Source organism: Aquarana catesbeiana, linkage group LG01 (assembly GCF_042186555.1).
Source record: "Aquarana catesbeiana isolate 2022-GZ linkage group LG01, ASM4218655v1, whole genome shotgun sequence".
NCBI lineage: Eukaryota > Metazoa > Chordata > Amphibia > Anura > Ranidae > Aquarana > Aquarana catesbeiana.
The window spans coordinates 819708190-819728527 of NC_133324.1; the positions used below are offsets into that span (position 1 = coordinate 819708190).

A 20338-nucleotide genomic window follows, 5' to 3' on the forward strand; every position below is an offset into this window, starting at 1 on the left:
TATCATCCGAAAATACAGAGATTGAACTGTTTACCTCATCCTCGAGGTTGTTTATGAACAAATTAAACAGGATTGGTCCCAGCACAGTTGTTTGGTTGCTCAGACATATACCTTCTGCTGGAACAATTTTTGGGAAGTTATATATTGGTGTAAGCCATCTTTCATAGTTACATAGTAGGTGAGGTTGAAAAAAGACACAAGTCCGTCAAGTCCAACCTATGTGTGTGATTATCAGGGCCATCTTTAATATTGATTGGACCCTGGGCAAACATTTTCTTTGGGCTCCCCCCCCCCCCCCCCCCACACACACACACACACTCAAAATCAGTTTACTGCAGCAGATCAGGCAGTGATTGCGATTGGTCGCCAGGGGCTATAGCATATCATTACCGCTCACTGACTGGATGCTAGAGGTTACAGCACACATTACGACACACTGATTAGTTGCTAGGTTACAGCACATAATTTCTGCTTGCTGATTGGTTGCTAGAAGGTACTGCACATAATTACTGCTAATCGATTGGTTGCTAGAGTTTACATGCTTATTGCTCACTCATTGGTTGCTAGAGGTTACTGTGCATCATTACCACTTATTGGTTGCTAGAGGTTACATCACATCTCCCCAGTGCCTGCACACCAAGGACTGGGGAGGTGAGGGGACCCACCAGTAGACAGAAAACACCTAGAACTTGCTATTGGCAATGAGCAGAGCAGAGAACACAACTATGAAGGTTAACTGAGTGCAGGTAGGCACAGACACAGAGTCCAATGTAAGCAGTATCCCTAAAGACGGGCTCCCAGAAAAAAAATGACTAGTCATGCCACCTGCAGTAGAGCAGTGTTTGAAAGGTGAGCTATGTGCAGAGTGCAGGATTGACTAGTGCGCTTTGTATGGAGTGCAAAGTTGAGTGGTACACTATGTACAGAATGAAGGGCTGAGAGGTGAGCTACATACAGAGTGCATGGTTGACGGATGCGTTTGCCTACAGAGTTCAAGGTTAAGGGGTGCGTTACATACAGAGTGCAGGGTTGAGGGGTGCGTTGCATACATAGTGCAGGATTGAGGGGTGCGTTACATACAGAGTGCGGGATTAAGAGGTGCATTACATACAGAGTGCAGGGTTGATGGGTGCGTTGCATACAGAGTGCGGGGTTGAGGGGTGCGTTGCATACAGAGTGCGGGGTTGAGGGGTGCGTTACGTACGGAGTGCAGGGTTGACGGGTGCGTTACGTACGGAGTGCAGGGTTGACGGGTGCGTTACGTACGGAGTGCAGGGTTGACGGGTGCGTTATGTACAGAGTGCAGGGTTGACGGGTGCGTTACGCACAGAGTGCGGGGTTGACGGGTGTGTTGTGTACATCTAAGTCTGTCTGCCCCCCCCCAGTAGTGACAGTAGTGAGCAGCTGAGCTAGCAAAGTGACAAGTGCCGGAGCGGAACTCCAGCTGAAAAAAAAGCCGGCAGGCAGCGCAGACTCCAGGGATAGCTCAGCTGCTTTGGGGCCCCGCTAGAATGGCTGGGCCCTGGGCAGATACCCACCGTTCGCCCCTCTTTAAAGACGGCCCTGGTGATTATATGTCAGTATTACATTGTATGTTTTTGAAACTATTGATGCTCCCCGCTGAGACCACCGCCTATGGAAGGGAATTCCACATCCTTTCAGTTCTTACAGTAAAGAACCCTCTACGTAGTTTAAGGTTAAACCTCTTTTCTTCTAATTTTAATGAGTGGCCACATGTCTTGTTAAACTTCCTAGACAAACAAAATATTTGGGGGGCATACCCTAAAAGATGCAATAAAGATGGTGCAGCCATAAGACCATAAAACAGAACAAAATATTACAGTGCACACAAAACATTTACCTCCTGCAAGGCTGTTTAAAACACCTAAACATTTTTTAAAAAATATGGGGATTTGGTCACACCATATGGCTATATGGTGCTTAAGCCCACTTACTGTGACAAAGTACCCCATTATTAGTGGGTCCTACACTATCCAAAGAATGGAAGATCCTGCTTCTATGAACCATGGGAGAACTAAAGGACTCCTCCTATAACACAGGTGGACACTAGTGAGAAGCGATGATGAGGGAGTGGGGTGCTTTATTTCTCCTATGGTTCAGAGAAGCAGGATCCTCCATTCTATGGATAGTGTAGGACCCACTAATAATGGGGTACTTTGTCGCAGTAAGTGGGCTTAAGCACCATATAGCAATATGGTATGACCAAATCCCCATATTTTTTGAAAATGTTCAGGTGCAGGAGTTAAATTTTTTTGCATGTGTGCGCTGTAATATTTTGTTCTTTTTTGTTAAACTCCCTTCCACTAAAAACTTTTATCCCTATTGTGGGGTCACCATTATGGTATTTGTAAAATGAAATCATATCCCCTCTCAAGCTTCTCTTCTCCAGAGAGGATAAAGTTTCATGAGCCATAAATGTTTTTGTTGTACTGCAACACATTTTAATGCTGCACTATTTACAGTGCCCTCCTTTGACTAATGTCTAATTATATATTCTACATAACATAAAAAGTAAATGTATCTCATGTTCCAGCAGGGACAGCAGAACATGCACAGTGGGCACTCTCAGCAGACGTCGATGTCCAGCCAGACACCGGGGTCACTAGCTGCTCCTCTCTACAACGCCATGGTGATCTCACAGCCATCTACTGCTAACATGGTACAAATGCCATCCAGTAGGCAGCAGACTAGCCAGGGGCCTGCTGTTACCACATTTTCCCAGGACAGACAAATCAGGTAAATTTGAAAAGCCTTTGTAACATGAGATGAAATTACATGTACCATTTCATTCCTTATGGGTTTTACTTTCAAAAGGAAAGTCTATGCTTTCCTCTCCAACCCTTGCTGCATAGCTGAAGGATCTTCAGCCTTGTCAGAGTGCACTGAATATTTTGTCTCAGACATTGAGATTAGGTCCATATGAATAGTGAGCAGGGGCTCTTTTCTTCTTCATCCCCTAAAAAGAGCAGCAAATAGGAAAGTCCATATAAACTATTACTAATTGCAGAGGATGGTGGGGTTTTTTTTGTATTATATTTTGTTTTATTTTTTTGTTTTTTTGCAAATGCTGTTAAACATTAAAAGTGTTTAACGTTGAAGAGTAGCTAAAGGAAACAATCAGCTATCATCTGTAGTTTTTACTACGAACATTTTTCCAGAATGCGAAAGTCCGCTATTGGGGTGCTCAACCTTTTCAAGTGAGAGGGCCTCTTAAGTGATTTGTGGGCCACAATAAACTGTAGGGTTTTACCACCCCCCCAAACCACAAATGTAAACAAGCCCTTACTGTCCTGAACCCCCTATAAAGGATGCTTTCACACCGATGTGCAGCGGTTTACCCGCACCACGGGTACCGCTCAGTGCACCTGCGGGTTAGATGCATTGAGCCATAAACTTCTATTACATCTTGAGGGGGTGGTGCACTTTCTGTAAATTCTGCATTCAGGAGTTTTGGTGCACTTTCAGCAAGCACATCAAACCTGCAAGGATATAATCAAAGTCTATGTCTCAGTGCAGCTAACCGACAGGAAAGCCGCAGGTTTACTGCCCTGCACATGCAGATCAGTCTGGAAGCAGCCCATTATCCCGCCTGCTTCCTCCGCTGCTGGTTTCATGCGCACTGATGCTCTGGGATGGCGGGTAGGCAACCCGTTGCTCGCGATCTGGGTTTGCTGACCCACCATCCCAGAGCATGGGCTTGTGCGCTTCCCTGGTTTGACACCATTGGCCTTTAGTTGAGTTACCCCTGAACTATTGGGTGCTTGTTGCCTTCTTCATTAAATAAATGGTTAGGCTGCTACAAGTCAGTGGAGAAAATGTAAAACTCCCAATCAGCAATACGTTCTTCTGGTTAAGTGGTTTAGAAATCCTTTTAATCCAAAAATTCAACATGACAGCCAGGGAACTAGCATTTTCAGAAATTCAGCAGTGGTATCCCCCCCTCCCCCCCCCCTAATTTTTCTAGTGACCAGTTTCCTAGTTTTCGTCACATTTTACTTGGTTATTTAATGCTTTCCATGATCCTGAACATTTATTTTAATACTTCGTTTAAATGTGTTGTACAGGTTTTCTCAAGCTCAACAAATAGTGACTAAACTGGTGACCACGCCAGTGGCTTGTGGAGCAGTCATGGTTCCCAGCACCATGTTCATGGGTCCAGTGGTAACTGCTTACCCAACTTTTGCTACCCAGCAGCAGCAACAACCACAGACCATTTCCATTACTCCTCAGCAGCAGAACCAGCAAGACCAACAGCAGCAGCAGCTTCAGTCAGTTCAGCAGCAAACTCAAGCACAACTTGGACAACAGCCACAACAGTTTTTGCAGGTGGTAATAATAATAATGAAATTGGCGATTAAACCAGAAAAAAAGGATTTAAACCCTTTAACCAGCCACAATATGTAGAATTATGTCTTTATCCTCATGCTGGGAGCAAACCTTAATCAAAGTCTTCTTTTCTAAAACATGCTACAGTCAATTTCACAGTCAGAGGCTGTATGCTAAAAATCTAGTCCAAGAGCTTCCCAATCATCTGATCAGTGTAAAAACCTGTCATAGTGATCTCTGAAAATATTGTTAAACCCTTTTACTGCTGCAGACGCAAGGTCTATGTCTGCATCAGCACCGACAATTAGAGTGCCTGCTGCTAATGGTTAGCACTTCTGCCTTGCAGCATTGGGGTCCTATGTTTGAATCCCAAACAGAATGCTATCCACATGAAGTTGCATGTTCTCCCAGTTCTTGCATGGAGGTTAATTGCCTCCCGTCAAAATTGACCTCAGTATTTATATTTATGCATGTGAGGTAGGGACCTTAGATTGTATGCTCCTTCAGAGTGGGGGGGGGGGGGGGGGGTGATGTGATGTGATGTATTGTATGTAATTGTTGGTGATATGTAAATATTTGTAATAAAAAAAATGTTTTATTAAATTGAGGAAAAGCACTCCCACAGCCACCTACCCGCACATACATGCACATATGAACAAAAATGTGCTCATTAGTTGCTTATGCATACCACAATTATGCCACACACATTAGGTTTTCCTGCACATGCTAGAGTGAGAATAATAGTTCTAGGGTCTTCACTGATTGTTATTAAATTGATTAGCTCTAAAGGCTTTAAAAGTGTCACCTATGTACAATTTGGTGCCATTGTTTTCCACCATTTCTTGGGCATGTGCAATTTTAAGGTTTGACATGTTTGGTGTCTATTTACCCTGACGCAATCTCATCTTTATATATTTTTCCAAAAAACTGCGTATTGTGTTTATGTGCACTAAAATTACTTTGAGATTATTATAGATTTGATAGTTGCGCCAATGTCATGTGACATTGCAAATTGAAACTGCAACTGCCACCATTTTATTCTCTGTTTTCAGAAAATCTATAATGATTCTTGGGGGAGGGGACTTCTGGGGTCTGGGTCTTTTAGAACATGTGAAAACTGCTGCTCTTACTACTTACCCTGCTGTCCCAGGAATTGTTATGAAACTTGTCCATAGAATTGACAGAAGGATTTACTCTTTCCAAATTAGCTTTCACTGACTTCTGTAGCTGCTTGTACTGTGGCGCAATGCATCCTCAGCATCTACAGTATAAGTGGTGAGGTTATTCTAATGTAGTCTCAGCAGCCTGCTCTCCCTTCTCTTCCTGTCCACCTGTTTACAGATTAGAAGCCCAGAAGGCTGCTGAGTAACTTCTTGGAGGCAGCAGTAGAGCTTCTGACATGAAAGTGCTTACTGCTGTAAATTTCGAGGATTAAATCCACCACAGTTAATGTAGCTACATAGATGGCGGGGAACCAATTTTGAAGCTCATTTTTAAAACTCAAGTTTCTTTATCGTACATCATAGGACACAGAGCCTCAAGTAATTACTTGGTGGGTTATGGGCCTACCTTCAGGTGTTGACACTGGTATAACCAATACAGGAAGTTGACTCCCCTATATAACCCCTCCTCCTTCCAGGAGTCCTCAGTTTTTTCGCCAGTGTCTAAGGTGTTGGTCACGAGTGAAGTATAGAGTCTGGAAAGCTTATGTTTCCTGGTGTGAATCCAAGGGTTGGCACCCTCTGAGATATATTAGAGGCAGAATTCTTGCCTTTCTACAAGTAGGCGTAGAGATGAAGTTGGCCCTGAGTACTACAACCCCTGGAAAAAATTATGGAATCACCAGTCCCTGAGGATGTTCCTTCAGTTGTTTATTGTTGTAGAAAAAAAGCAGATCACAGACATGGCCAAAAACTAAAGGCATTTCAAACGGCAACTTTCTGGCTTTAAGAAACACTAAAAAAAATCAAGAAAAATAATTGTGGTGGCCACAATGCAAGGAGTGATGCGGATTAATCCGCTAGTTAAATCACCCTTAAGCCCTCGGGACTTGAATTTAGTTTTGTAAGTGTTACAAAAACCGCCATTCGAACCATTACAGCATGTTCCCTTAGTCCTTCTGACTAGGAAGCTGATATTTTTGGTTGCTATGTCCTCAGCAAGGAGGGTTTCAGAATTGGCTGCTCTTTCCTGTAAAGAGCCATATTTGATTATTCATGAGGACAGAGTGGTGTTACGCCCTCGTCCAGGCTTTTTGCCAAAAGTGGTTTCAGGCTTTCATCTGAATGAAGATATTGTCCTGCCATCGTTTTTTCCAAAACCATGTTCCAAGGAAGAAAAGTCACTACGTTGTCTTGATGTGGTGAGAGCAGTGAAGATCTGTTTAACCACTTCCAGCCCACGGACGTCATATGACGTCCTGGGCTTTGGGCAGGTATATCTGAATGATGCCTGTAGTTAGACATTCAGATATTGCCGGTTTCAGCCGGCGAATCTCTACACCATAGGAACGATCATATCGGCCGTTCCGCCGCTTGATCGTTCCTATGGGAGGCGAGAGGGGACATCCCCCCCCCTCCCACCGCCCTCCGGTGCTTGCTCCGACTCACCGTTACGATCGGTGAGGCGGAGAGTGGATCCGCCGGCGCCGGATGTAGATCGTAGAGATTTCTGGCGGACCAGATGGTCCCCGGAGTCTCTATGATCGTCGGAGGCCGGGCGCGATGTTATGACGTCACGCCCGGCCTCTCCATTCAAAAAACCGGCGCCGCATCGGCTGGGAAGCGGTGATCGTTTTTTTTTTTTTTTTTTATTTCAGGCTTCCCAGCCTAGTGGTGAGATATGGGGTCTTATTGACCCCATATCTCACTATTAAGAGGACCTGTCATGTTATATTGCTATTACAAGGGATGTTTACATTCCTTGTAATAGGAATAAAAGTGATCAATTTTTTTTTTTTTCAAAAAAGTGTCAAAATAAAAAAAATATATAATTAACAATTAAAAAAAAAAAAATGTTTTTAAAGCGCCGCTGTCCCCGTGTGCTCACACGCAGAAGCGAACGCATACGTAAGTCCCGCCCACATATGAAAACGGTGTTCAAACCATACATGTGAGGTATCGCCGCGAACGTTGGAGCGAGAGCAATAATTTTGGCCCTAGACCTCCTCTGTAACTCAAAACATGTAACCAGTAAAAAAATTTCAAGCGTCGCCTATGGGGATTTTTAAGTACCGAACATTGGCGCCATTCCACGAGCGTGTGCAATTTTGAAGCGTGACATGTTAGGTATCTATTTACTCGGCGTAACTTCATCTTTCACAAAATGCAAAAACATTGGGCTAACTTTACTGTTTTGTTTTTTTTTTTTAAACACAAAACAGTTTTTTTCCCCAAAAAAACGCGTTCGAAAAATTCCTGCGCAAATACTGTGTGAGATAAAAAGTTGCAACAACCGCCATTGTATTCTCTAGGTCTTTGCTAAAAAAACATATATAATGTTTGTGGGTTCTATGTAATTTTCTAGCAAAAAAATTATGATTTTTACATGTAGGAGAGAAATGTCAGAATTGGCCCAGTATTGAAGTGGTTAAAGAAAACTGCTCAGATTCGTAAGACTGATGTCTTATTTATTCTGCCAGAGGGTTCTAAAAAAGGACAAGCAGCGTTAAAATCCACTGTGGCTAAGTGGATTCGTCAAGTTATAATTCAAACTTATGATTTAAAGGGAAAGATTCCCCCTTTTCAAGTTAAGGCGCACTCTACCAGAGCGGTTGGTGTTACTTGGGCAGTGCGTCACCAGGCCTCCATGTCTCAGATCTGCAAGGCCGCAACTTGGTCTTCAGTGCATACATTTACAAAATTTTATCAAGTAGATGTAAAATGGAATGAGGATATCGCCTTCGGGCGCAGTGTGCTGCAAGCAGCAGTATAATTCCTCAAGGTCTGGGGGTGCCCTACTGGTTGTGTCTCCCTCCCCTCAAGTAGCATTACTATGGGACATCCCACCAAGTAATTACTTGAGGCTCTGTGTCCTATGATGTATGATAAAGAAAATAGGATTTTTAAAACAGCTTACCTGTAAAATTCTTTTCTTGGAGTACATCATAGGACACAGCTCCTGCCCCTCTGTTTTATGGGGTGAGAGTATATTGCTTGGTTACAAAAACTGAGGACTCCTGGAAGGAGGAGGGGTTATATAGGGGAGTCAACTTCCTGTATTGGTTATACCAGTGTCAACACCTGAAGGTAGGCCCATAACCCACCAAGTAATTACTTGAGGCTCTCTGTCCTATGATGTACTCCAAGAAAAGGATTTTACAGGTAAGCTGTTTTAAAAATCCTATTTTTTAAGTTCATATTTTAAAACTGTTCATTATGTCAATATTGGGTTGTCCACAGCCTGGCCACTATTCTATTTTAATATAAAAAACAAATGTAAATGCAAGCTTTTTTTTTCTTTCTTAGGTGGTGTTATAATGCTTTTTTTTTTTTTTTTTTTTTTTTTTAATTGGTCTCCCCAGGCATCCAGATTGGTTCACGGGAACCAGTCAGCTCAGCTTATCCTCTCCTCTTTCCCTGTACAACAAAGCACTTTTGCCCCATCACACCAGCAACAGTTAAGTCGGCATAGGACGGACAGTATGAGCGATCCTTCTAAAGTCCAGCAGCTGTAACCCTGATGTGTGATGGACTTGTTTATAGAAGACATGAATGGACTTGGCTGGCAGTATTGAAAATTGATAATCACTACCAATGCAGCACAATGAATGTTTGGTACGAGGCAACAAAGCAGATTGAGCACCTGTCAGCATTATTTAACAGTTGTGTTGTGAGACAGGCTTGGCATTTTATCTATTGCACATTGTGTGTCAGAGCAGAAATTATATTTTTGGAATTCTTTGGTCGCGGAGATGCCTGCACACACCTACCCACTAGATGTTCTAATCTAATGTCTGAAAGCTGCTGTTGGATTTTTTTTTTTTTTAAACTTTCACGTTGACACTTTTTAGTGGCCTTTTAAAGAGAACATATAAGAAGAGTCTATGTTTAAGAGGTTTTCTATAAGATTACACATATTTTGGAAGAATATAAATTATTATATGTACTATTTTCCCTGAGCCCAGATGCCTAACCCACTCTTGATCATTATCCAGCTCCACTTTTCTTTTGCACAAACACTATGTGATCCATACATAAGCACACTTACCAAAGCATTCTGTAAACACTTTTTATGTAAATACTTTGTTGGATGTAACCTGAAGATGTCATTTAATAGTATATGACTTGCACAGGTGAGTTTGTCACTACTCAAGTGAGTTGCACTCACTAGCAATGACTTTTCCATCTGTCTCTTAGTATGCCGTTTGGTTAGACCCGTGAACAGGCAGTCCCCGGGTTACAAACAAGATATAAGGTCTGTAGGTTTGTTCTTAAGTTGAATTTGTTTGCAAGTTGGAACAGGTACACTTTTTAAAGTGTAGCTCCAGCCAAAAAAAAAAAACGTTATTTTTTTTAGATGGCATAGGGAAGGGTTAACACCCCAGTAACATTTGTTTTGTTGTCTGTGCCCCTGTTCAGAAGATTTCACCTCACTTTCTGTCACTATGGCAATTGGATTTAGAAAATTTTGGGTTGTTCTGGAAACAAGGATCGGTGATAAAGCTTCAGTGCAGACACCTTTTTTCCCATGATAACTCTTACATTAACGAATTTCCCTTCCTAGGGGTAGATTTCCTCTCCCTTCCTGTTGTCTCCCTCCATTTGTAAGTAGGAGTCATTTGTAAGTTGGATGTTTGAAACTCAGGGACTGCCTGCATATGACTTGTTGCTTTATTTCCCCCCATTGCTTTGGTCTACTTTTTTGTTTCCTTTTTTTTTTTTTTTTTTTTCTGTTTTTCAATTCTAAATCCAGATTGCAGGTTTTGTGGAGTGGGCACATTGTTCACTTGCAAAAGGCATTTGGCTGCACTTCTAGGAAAATAATGAATTTTATCACTTCTCTGTTTCTGATAAACAGGAGTGCCTTTAAATCTGCTACGAGGTCTCATCATTTTCTGACCTTTTAATATTTAATACAGGACATAGACCTGTAGATTGATGTGATGAAAATATGAAAACTTCGTACTGATCTCTGCGTATCTATAATGAAAAATTGCATTGTTTATGAAAGATGGCATTGTTTTTAAATAGAAAAAAAATGGGAAATTTTCAGTGTGTTGAAAGATGTTAATTTGTGAGCCTTTAAAAAGTGTAGATGAGCACAGCTAAAATTTTTGACACCTCTGCGCAGACACAGTTAAAAAAAAATATATATATAATATCTCGTTCTCTCTCTCGTTCTCTCTCTCGTTCTCTCTCTCGTTCTCCCTCTCTCAATCTCTCTCCCTCTCTCTCTCTCTCTCTCTCGTACATATGTGATGATTAGGAAAATAAAAAAATATTATCTTTTATTATTCAATTAGAAATAAGAAACTTGCTTGCAGGCTCCGGCATATTCACTAAGGGAAGCGGCCTGTTTCCTACTGTGCATACACGGGTCGCGTTGCGCTTCTTTTGATTAGGGCCCATTAAAAATTGAGATGAAGCAATGCAGTGTAACAAAACGCACAATAAAGCACGTTGCAGTGCATAAGGCCAGCCATACACTGGAACTGGCTGAGATTTGTACCGTTCATGGGCAGGCTGAATGTACCAAGTTGATCTATTCTCTTACGATTATCGCTAGCGGATGCTATAGACACTAGCGATAATCACTGTCGTCTTCCGATGGAAACGACTCCTGCCATCTGTCCCCGTCAGGTGAAGACAATTGTTGATTCCTCTGTCAGCACCGTCTGTGTTGATGGGGGAACCATGCAAATTTCTTTCCTGCAACCTGTGGTTGCAGGAAAGAAAATTGCACCGTGTATGGCTGGCCTTACATTACTGCAGCACACCCCGATGTTAAAGGATCCCTTGTCTACTGTTGCTTTTACAGCTTTGCTGGCAACATTCCCCAGTGGGTTCTTGGCCCCACTGAACAAGTTGAATGGCGTGAAAGAAAAGAAGTAATCCGTGTCTCTTGCTGTAGGTCATCCTATGTTTGTTGCTGGTTGGAATTTACTTGTATGTAATAGCACTACCTAATATTCAGTAAAGTCCAAAATAAGAGACAGCTATACAAGATAGTTTCTTCTATTCCCACGTTAGATCTTTCATAAATCTGGAGGGTGCGAAGAATGTTGTGGGTTTTTGTTTGTTTTTTCATTCACTTATTGTTTTGCTCATTCGCTTTTTTAGGAATACCGTTCATCGCCCAAAGTCCATCCAAGTTCAAACACATCTAGATTTTCTCATGTACAGAGATCAGCATTTTAAAATTAAATTGACAATCGGTGCTCTAAAACCTGGCACTTTGCTTGTTTGGATTGCTTTGTAGTCTTACCTGCAAGGATCAAAATATTAATCTCTCCAGAGCACCATCCATCCCATCCAAATCTTCCCCAACAGGCTGGTCTTGTAATGTGCTTTTTATATCTATATCTTGCACAGTAGCTCCACCTGCAGGGATTGCCTCTGTTCATCATCTGGGTCAAGGAATGAATATCAGCAGACCCCACCTTAAAATCACTTTCCCAGTATATTCATATCCCGAGTAGAAGGTTGTAGAGCATTGGGAACCGGCTGAATTGCTGCTATTATTTTTTTCCACCAGATTTCTGATATTTCCCCAGTGTTCCTTTGAACTTCTTATATTTCTTGTATATGGGTATATGAAGATCACTCCTTAGCTGTGTGTTTGTGTAATTATCTTGCAATTATAATTGCATTCACTGCTAAGTTTTATCAGCTGTCGTTTTCTTTAGACTATTCTAATTAGGCACAGTTTACTCTGGTCTTAGACTGGAAAGGTGGAGGTTGGCTTTATCTGAAGGAAAGTAACCCCCAAGTTCTTTTCTCATTGTAAGGTGTTTTGTTGCTGTTGTACTTTGCTCTTTAGAAAAGTAAGGATGTGGTAGGAAGTGTTTTTTTAATTCTCTACTACTGGTCCCAGTTGGTAGGTCTTTTCAGGTAATATTTTTGTGCTTACAGTAGGAGAGTTCACATCTTTTCTTCCAACACCTCAAGGTAGGACAAAAGAGGAACCCTGATGCATATTCAGAAATTTCCACATTACTATACATAGAGTCCATGTTCACCGATATAAAGTATGCCCGTGACCACCTCCTAGATTTGCCCCCTTTTTTCTTTCTTTCTTTCTTTTTTTTTTCTTTTTTTTTTTAATAACCTGCAAGAAAAATGCTAGCTCTGTCTTTACCATGTGTATCACATTGCAGACACAGTGGCCCTAATCATCCTGAAAGGTAGTTTTATTTGTACCTGGTTCTGTTAGTAACTTGTTTGATAAACCTCCTCCTGTGTGTCTGTAAATTGCTCTGATGTTCTCCCTAACATCTTGATTAGTTTATTTAATGTTTTGTATTCACAGCTGCCCATACACAAAGTCAAATTGTGATGGAATGGATGTGATTTTGCTAAATCGAGCAAACAATTCGAAAAACAGGAGAATTGGAAATTCCTAGGTAACACTTGTACAAGCTTTTTCTTGCTGAGGCTACATCAAACAGATGATTAGCATACTCTGCAATTTCTAGCAGCAAGAACCTCTTGATAACTGCATCTGGAATGACGTGTGCGAATATCTGCGGCCGCTCATCTCATACATGCAATCACTGGCTGACGGCAGCCGCTATTTGTTATTGCTTGCACAGCCAGCATTTATCTGCAGCGATCGCTGCAGGTAATCACTCTTGTGAATATAGTTTTAGCACCTCCACTAACCCAAACACTGTCATCATTACTGCTACTACTACCCTCACACTACCTGCAGATATAGACCCCTATGTGGCCTGTTAAAAATTTGTTTACAATTAGTGAGTTCCTGATATTACTATAAGTTTTTGCTTCACCTGCATGTCTTGCAATATGGCATAAATATACACACAGAAAAAACAGGGAAATACCCCTAATTAGCCCTAATACATGTGTGAAAACTGGGAGAAATGTACATTAGAGGTGGGTCCTCACTAACAATGACCTTGTACAGCTTCTTTAGGGTTTTAATTTGTAAGAGAGATCAGATTTATCTAGATAATTTTACGAATGTGTTACCATTTTAAAAATATCGTTTCCATGTTGTAATGATACATGTATGTACATGGAGGCAACCATGCTTGCCTATTGGATCTACAGGCTCTGCTTCCTGATTTACAGTATTGGGGTGATTGGGCTATTCTTCACATTCTCACAATTGAAAGCAATGGCTTGATTGACGCATTGAAAACAAAGCCGTGCCCTTGAGGCTAATATATCTTATCGCAGTGGTTAAGACCTGTCCCGAGGGAATAATGGAGGCTGTAATTTGCAACCTTCTATTCTCAAAATGCTATTTGCCTAAGGCCATATTTACACTTGATCCCCTTTCACCCTTGCTGCTCACTGTTTTAAAATAAAAGGAACACCCAAGAACATATTTTGCAGCTTACCATTCCTTAGATTTTTTGGCTACATTTGTTTCCCTTTTTGTATCTTAAAAACATTTTCAGCAGCTACAGAAAATATTAGTTGACCTTGCCAGATATACAGTGTTCTTGTCGATTTCTGTGAGCTGAACTGAGGGGGGGGGGGGGTTAGATCTTTAAAACAAAAAGTCAGGATTGGTTTCCACCTCTGACTAACTTCTTCCTGGCAGCAGCCACATATTAGAGCAGAATCTGTGTTGGTATCTTGAACTCCAGTGGCTCCCAACCTCAGCCCTCAAGTACCTCTAACACGGTGGTTCTCAACTCCTGTCCTCAGCAGGCCAGGTTTCCTCCAGTTACTCCGGTTTCCTCCCATACTCCAAAGACATGCTGGTAGGTTAATTGGGTCCTGTCTAAATTTTCCCTAGTATGTATAAATGTGAGTTGGTGATTTTAGAGTGTAAGCTCCTTGAGGGTAGGGACTGATGTGAATGTACAATGTATATGTAAAGCGCTGCGTAAATTGGCGGCGCTATATAAGTACCTGAAATAAATTGCATCACAGGTGATATAATTTGCTGCTCATCCCTAGTCTGCAAATCCCCAAGGTAATACTTAAAATATGGCCTGTTAGTGGATCCTGAGGACGGGTTGAGAATCACTGCATACAACAGCTCATTTGTTTAAGATTTTCTTCATTTTGCACAGATGCTTCAAATTAGTGCTTGTGGTTTGGTATTCTGGACCGCTATTTTGCCAAAACATGTCCAGTTGGGTATAATTTAGATATTTGTCTGTAATGTTTATTGGGTAAACAGTAGAGGCTGAGTAAGGGCAGCCCTACACTTGTAGACCCTGTCGCCACACCATTCTTCCCATAAGATTATACTTGCATTTAACATTTTATGCATGTTATACCTCTAAAAGCCTCCCTTGTGTAATCATCCAAAAGCTGGAACTGCTGCTGGGTGCCACCATCTTGAATGTGATGTCTGCAGACTCAGAGCTGTCCTTCAGATTACACTCAATACTCCCCTTTGCTCCTCCCCTGGCAGTCACTTAGTTATGTAGGGAGATGAGAGAGTAGATAGGCCAGAACATTGTAATTGGATAATCCCAAAAGAGGAAAGCACTATGATGTGTGGGGAGGAAGGGAACTGCGCTACAGAATCGACTCTTCATGGAGTACTCAGTTTTCTAGCTAATTCAAAAACACATTGCAAGCTAATAAATAGTGGTGCACTGAAATGAAAATTTCAGTGCCTAAACTGAAAATTCAGGATGCACTTGGCCAAAACTGACAGGTTTTAAAAAATATATTGTTATAAATAATTGTATTTTGACTTTTTAATTAATATGAATTTGTTGGCCATTATCAGCACCTTTTGAAGTGGTGGTAAAAATTTAGCTTGCTGCATTTTTGGTGCATATTTGGTCAGTTAAAATAAAATAAAACACACCTCCCCATTGAAATGCATTCCAAATGCAGCAAGAACACATCAAAAATGCACTTGTTGCATTTTTGATGCATTTTTTGAGTCACATACCTATGAAAAAACACCCCATAAGCAAGGTGAAGTCACGGGCAGCCATTATTGACACTTTTTTGTTTTTCCTTTTGGCACAATGCTGAAAACCCTATTTTCATTCGATAATTTTCAGTGACTGAAATTTTGGTGCATCACTAAAATCAGTTATGGAAAGGAAAAACACTGCAAAAAAGGATTTTAAATATGTTTTTTTCTGATCTTTTACCTGCAGTTTTTTAGGTTGGTGGCAGGGTCTCTATAATTCCGCATTGCTGGATCCCAGATTTCCATACTAACGATACTCTTAGACTGCAGTAATTTAAATTATGTGTTCATTAGAAACACATTCTACTTAGCGCTCACTATAAATATACCGCTTCCACTTTAGCACTCTCTGTTACCTTCTATATGTCCTCAAAATAGATTCAACTTTTTCACTAGCTCTTATGGGTAATGCACTCTACTTTCCCTCCAAAAATTTCAGAACCTCCTAGTTTACATCTCTTTAAAGTAATTGTACAGCTTCGGGTTTTTTAAAAAAAGCAAACAAAAACAAACATGCCTATGCTTCCCTCCTCTGTGCAGTGATTTTGCACAGAGTGGCCCCGATCCCTCTCTTCTGGGGTCCCCCTGCGGCGCTCCTGACTCCACCTCTTTTCGAGTGCCCCCATGGAGTGCCGCTCTCCCTGGGGGCACTCATGCGTCCAGTCGCACAAACAGCAGGACACGGCCCCACCCCCCCATGTCACTGGATTTGATTGACAGCAGTAGGGGCCAATACCTCTTGCTGCTATCTATCCAATGAGGACCCGAGACATGGCTGGAGCTGCTGTGCTCGCCCCCGGTGCTGGAACGATCGGATTCAGGTAAGTAAAAGGGGGTCTCTGGGGGGCTGCTGCATCACAAAAGGTTTTTCACCTTAAGGCATAGAGGTAAAAACCATGAGGGTTTACAACCCCTTTTAACCCTTCAGCACTTACTGGTAGCCTACTCTACTTCTCTTTTATACCCTTAAAGTGGAACTTCACTCTCTCAATCAAAATTGATTATTTTTAACCACTTACAGAACAGAAGATTTTCCTGCTTAATGACCATGCCATTTTTTGCGATACGGCACTGCGTCGCTTTAACTGACAACTGCGCGGTCATGCGACGATGTAACCAAACAAAATTGACATCCTTTTTTTCCCACAAATAGAGCTTTATTTTGGTGGTATTTGATCACCACTGCGGTTTTTATTTTTTGCGTTATAAACAAAAAGAGCGACAATTTTTGAAGAAATAATATTTTCTTCATCAGTTTAGGCCAATATATATTATTCTAAATATTTTTGGTAAAAATAAAAAAAAAAACGCAATAAGCGTATATTGATTGGTTATAGCGTCTACAAACTATGGGAAAGATTTATGGCATTTTTATTCTTTTTTTTTTTTTTTTTACTAGTAATGGCGGTGATCTGTAATTTTTAGTGGTACTGCGACATTGTGGCGGACAGATCGGACACTTTTGACACATTTTTGGGACCATTGACATTTATACAGCGATCAGTGCTATAAAAATGCACTGATTACTGTGTAAAATGTCACTGGTAGGGAAGGGGTTAACACTAGGGGTTAAATATGTTCCCTAGTGAGTGTTTCTTACTGTGCGGGGATAGGACTGACTAGGAACAAACGACCTGTCTCCTCTCCCCTGGCTGTGGTGCCCGCGATCGCGTGTGGCCGGCAACGATCATGCCCGCCAGCCACGCGCATCAGGTCCCCCGCTATGCAGCGGGTGTACGCCTCCGGCAGCTCTTAAAGGGGAAACGTACCCATATGTTGTTTTATGGGAACTTTGCTGACGTGTGTCGGCGTGAGCCAGCTGGCCAGTGGTTAAGCTTTTCACTACTAGCATTAGTAAATGGATAGAAATGCATGTATATGTCTGTTTTAAACTTTTTTTTTTTCAGTTACTTCATTGTTTCCATGCCTAGGCAAATTATGTCATACATCCCAGGAGTCCTCAGGAGGGAAGGGGGGATTTTTCTTAGCTAAGCACACCCTCCTGCCTGGGCTAAGGGCAGATGGATTCCAGGAATTAAATGCTAAATTAATCATCTGCCGTTACTCAAGATGGCCATGGTCAGAAATGCTAGGTGGTGTTTTTCAAAGTGATTGATCAGCAAAATAAAGCATAGGGACATGGATGGGGAAGTTTTGCTTTGAATAAGAATGAATGAAACCGCATTTTTGGTTTGTGGTGCTCAGATGCCCTGTAATTACGCTTTAAGTGCTCACTGTAAATATACTCTACACACCCTTTAAAACGCCAGCTGCGTTATATGTCTGAGCTCTGAATTAAGCAGATTCCCTTTCTTCTTACGCAACTTTTAGTCAAAATCTAACCACCCAGATTTTTTGTGGAATCAGATTTAGTAGGCTTTTTGTTGTAAGAGTTGGCCAATCACTACAACTGCGCTTGACTGTTTTTACACCTGTTTTTATTAAGCTTAAAGCTTGTTGACATCAGCCGCTGTGTTTTCTTCATCATTGGTCTTTTGTATTCCTTCTCGGTTTATATCCAAAATAAACGTGTGAACAAAATACTTTGTTCTTCGCGAATTATTATTCCTTTGAAACAGATTTTGGTCTTCTAATTTCGAAGACCATCGTACTGCAGGCATCTCTAAAACCAAATATGTTCTTTATTAATTAGTTATGGGATCAAACTACAGATCCATGCGCATGCCACTTAGTCGTGCATTTGAGAATAAAAACGAATCACTATTTTTTATAAACACAAAACACTATTTTGAGAATGTTTGAAATCAGATTCTGTGTTGTACAGCTGGTGTAATATATTTTGTAAATACTTATATATATGGATAATATAAAATAACTGAATTTTATATGATGTATGGTTGTAGGTTTTAATGTTTCTTGATACCCTCATTTTGACAAACCACCCAATACTTCAGTCTCCTCCAGTGTCTTGTTTGATACTACTTGTTTTCTTTCTTTTGTTCATTACCATTTTTTACCATTTTGTCTTGTATGGTGACATGTCGAATGTTGATGGTGTGTTAATCTAGCCTTGTGTATGTTGAGTGTTTTTTTTTTTATGTTCTTTTTAATATATATATTTGGGGCTAATTTATGAGTGTATCGGTGATAAAAAAAAAACTGTTCACCACCGTTGACCATAATTTATTTTATGTTTTGTGTGCAGATTGTGAACAATTTGTGTTTTTGTCAGATTGTGAACAATTTTACCTCTTAGAAGCTATTTTTGTGTAATGGGGAAACTATTTTAAGCAAAAAAACTACAGTGATTTGCACAAAATTCTGTACACCATATTTTCTCCAGGTATATTCTTTTAGAATGGCAGAAAGATCTTTCCTCCTTGTGGACTACCTTAATGATCAGCCCTGTACTATTAGATACTTCTGAGGGGGTTTTATGCTACCCCTAAATACATACAGTGCCTTGATACAGATTTGTGATAAGTTATTATCTTTTGCATAGAATAGGGCAGACAGGGATTGTGAACAAAAGTAGGGGAGTTGCCCTTAGCAGCCAATCGGATGCTGTCGTTTACATTTTTACAGGATGTAATAATACAGGGCATCTGATGACAACACTCCTTATCCTGTAGCCCTTCTTTTCCTCTAGTCCTGGTAATTCTGACCCAGTAACATCATTTTATAATAGAAAAAGATATTTGCTACAATATGAGAACATGTTTGGACCCAACTTTGTGTGATTTAATACGGCCTGGGTATAATTCAGAACTGCTGTCCTCTTCACAGTAACCTGTATGGCATTTTTATATCAGCGGTAGCACATTTTTCAGTGTAGATATTAAATGTTGTAATATGATCTGTGCAGATATGGGATCCATTATGCGTTTCAAAAGCTAAAGGCAAATATTGAATTGGTGATGCTGAAGACTTTCAAATATCACTAAGCACTTTCCCGTACTGTAAATACATGGCACACTTCTACATAGATCTAAAGGGCTTTCATGTTTTAGGACTGTTTAAACAGAGTGAATATGATTACACCCGACTGAAGGAGAACAGGCAAATAAATTAATTCCAAAATTACTGTGTTTTCTTGAGGATCTGCAGCAGGTGTCCTAAATCATGGAAATCCTTTTAGTGACTAGGAATGCTAGAGACACTTTTTATATTGAAATGTAATTTTATGTATTGTTTTTGCATTATGAAAAACCTGGAAATATTCCTTATGATAAATTGGATAAATTGTTACTTTTTAGTGTTTAGTTCTTATTCCTTCAACTACCTTTTATATCATTCCTGTTCTTTCTGCTAATACCATCTCACAGGTGGGTTCAAATTGACTTGTAAGCCAGCTTGATGCAAATCAGATTACTAAAAGACAATGTCATGACTGGTAGGCACATTTGGTGGGTTCGTTGCTGTAGGATGTGAAGGTGAAAGAGATCATATATATGAAATGCTTTGTCAATTCAGATTTTCCACCATACTGGTCAATTCTGACTGGAAATAAAGAATATTTCTGTTCTCCCTGCGTAGGTATGAAAAGCCAGACATTTAATGAAAAAAGAAAAAAAAATCATTTCTCCCTTCGTCTTTCAGGACAGCACCTGGAGAGAGCATAGCTCCACCCACTTTCCCAGAAAACACTGCAGTCAGTTTTCTTTACCGGACACTTCCACCATGGCCTCAGTTGTAGTGTTTCCTCCACCATGGTGGAAGAGCTGCAGGGAACCCCAGGGGTGTGCTTCGCTTTCTCCAGGTGGGGAGAGTATGGGGCATACCCGTAAGGTTGTTTTGTCAGCAGGCTAGCCCAGCATCCTCCCTTACGTGAGGGGGATGCTCCGGCGTCTCCTCTTCATACCTGGCAAGGGTCAGGCTGCTGGGGGTCCCCGCTCTTTTTCAGACCGGCGGCATGGCAGGCTAGGAGGAATTGTATTGTGTGGCGTCTCCTCCA

At 41.1% G+C, this 20338-nt stretch overlaps 1 protein-coding gene across 3 annotated transcripts in view; it reads left to right on the forward strand.

The window, feature by feature from the left end:
* CLOCK (clock circadian regulator) overlaps positions 1–9288 on the forward strand; it is a 204367-nt gene extending 195079 nt beyond the window's left edge. For all 3 annotated transcript variants that reach the window (XM_073608429.1, XM_073608431.1, XM_073608430.1), the window contains 3 exons: positions 2555–2757; positions 4086–4347; positions 8870–9288. In XM_073608429.1, coding sequence (XP_073464530.1) covers positions 2555–2757; positions 4086–4347; positions 8870–9022 — 618 coding nt within the window. In that variant the 3' untranslated portion in view covers positions 9023–9288. The remainder of the gene's footprint in view (positions 1–2554; positions 2758–4085; positions 4348–8869) is intronic.
* The last annotated feature ends 11050 nt before the right edge of the window (positions 9289–20338 follow it).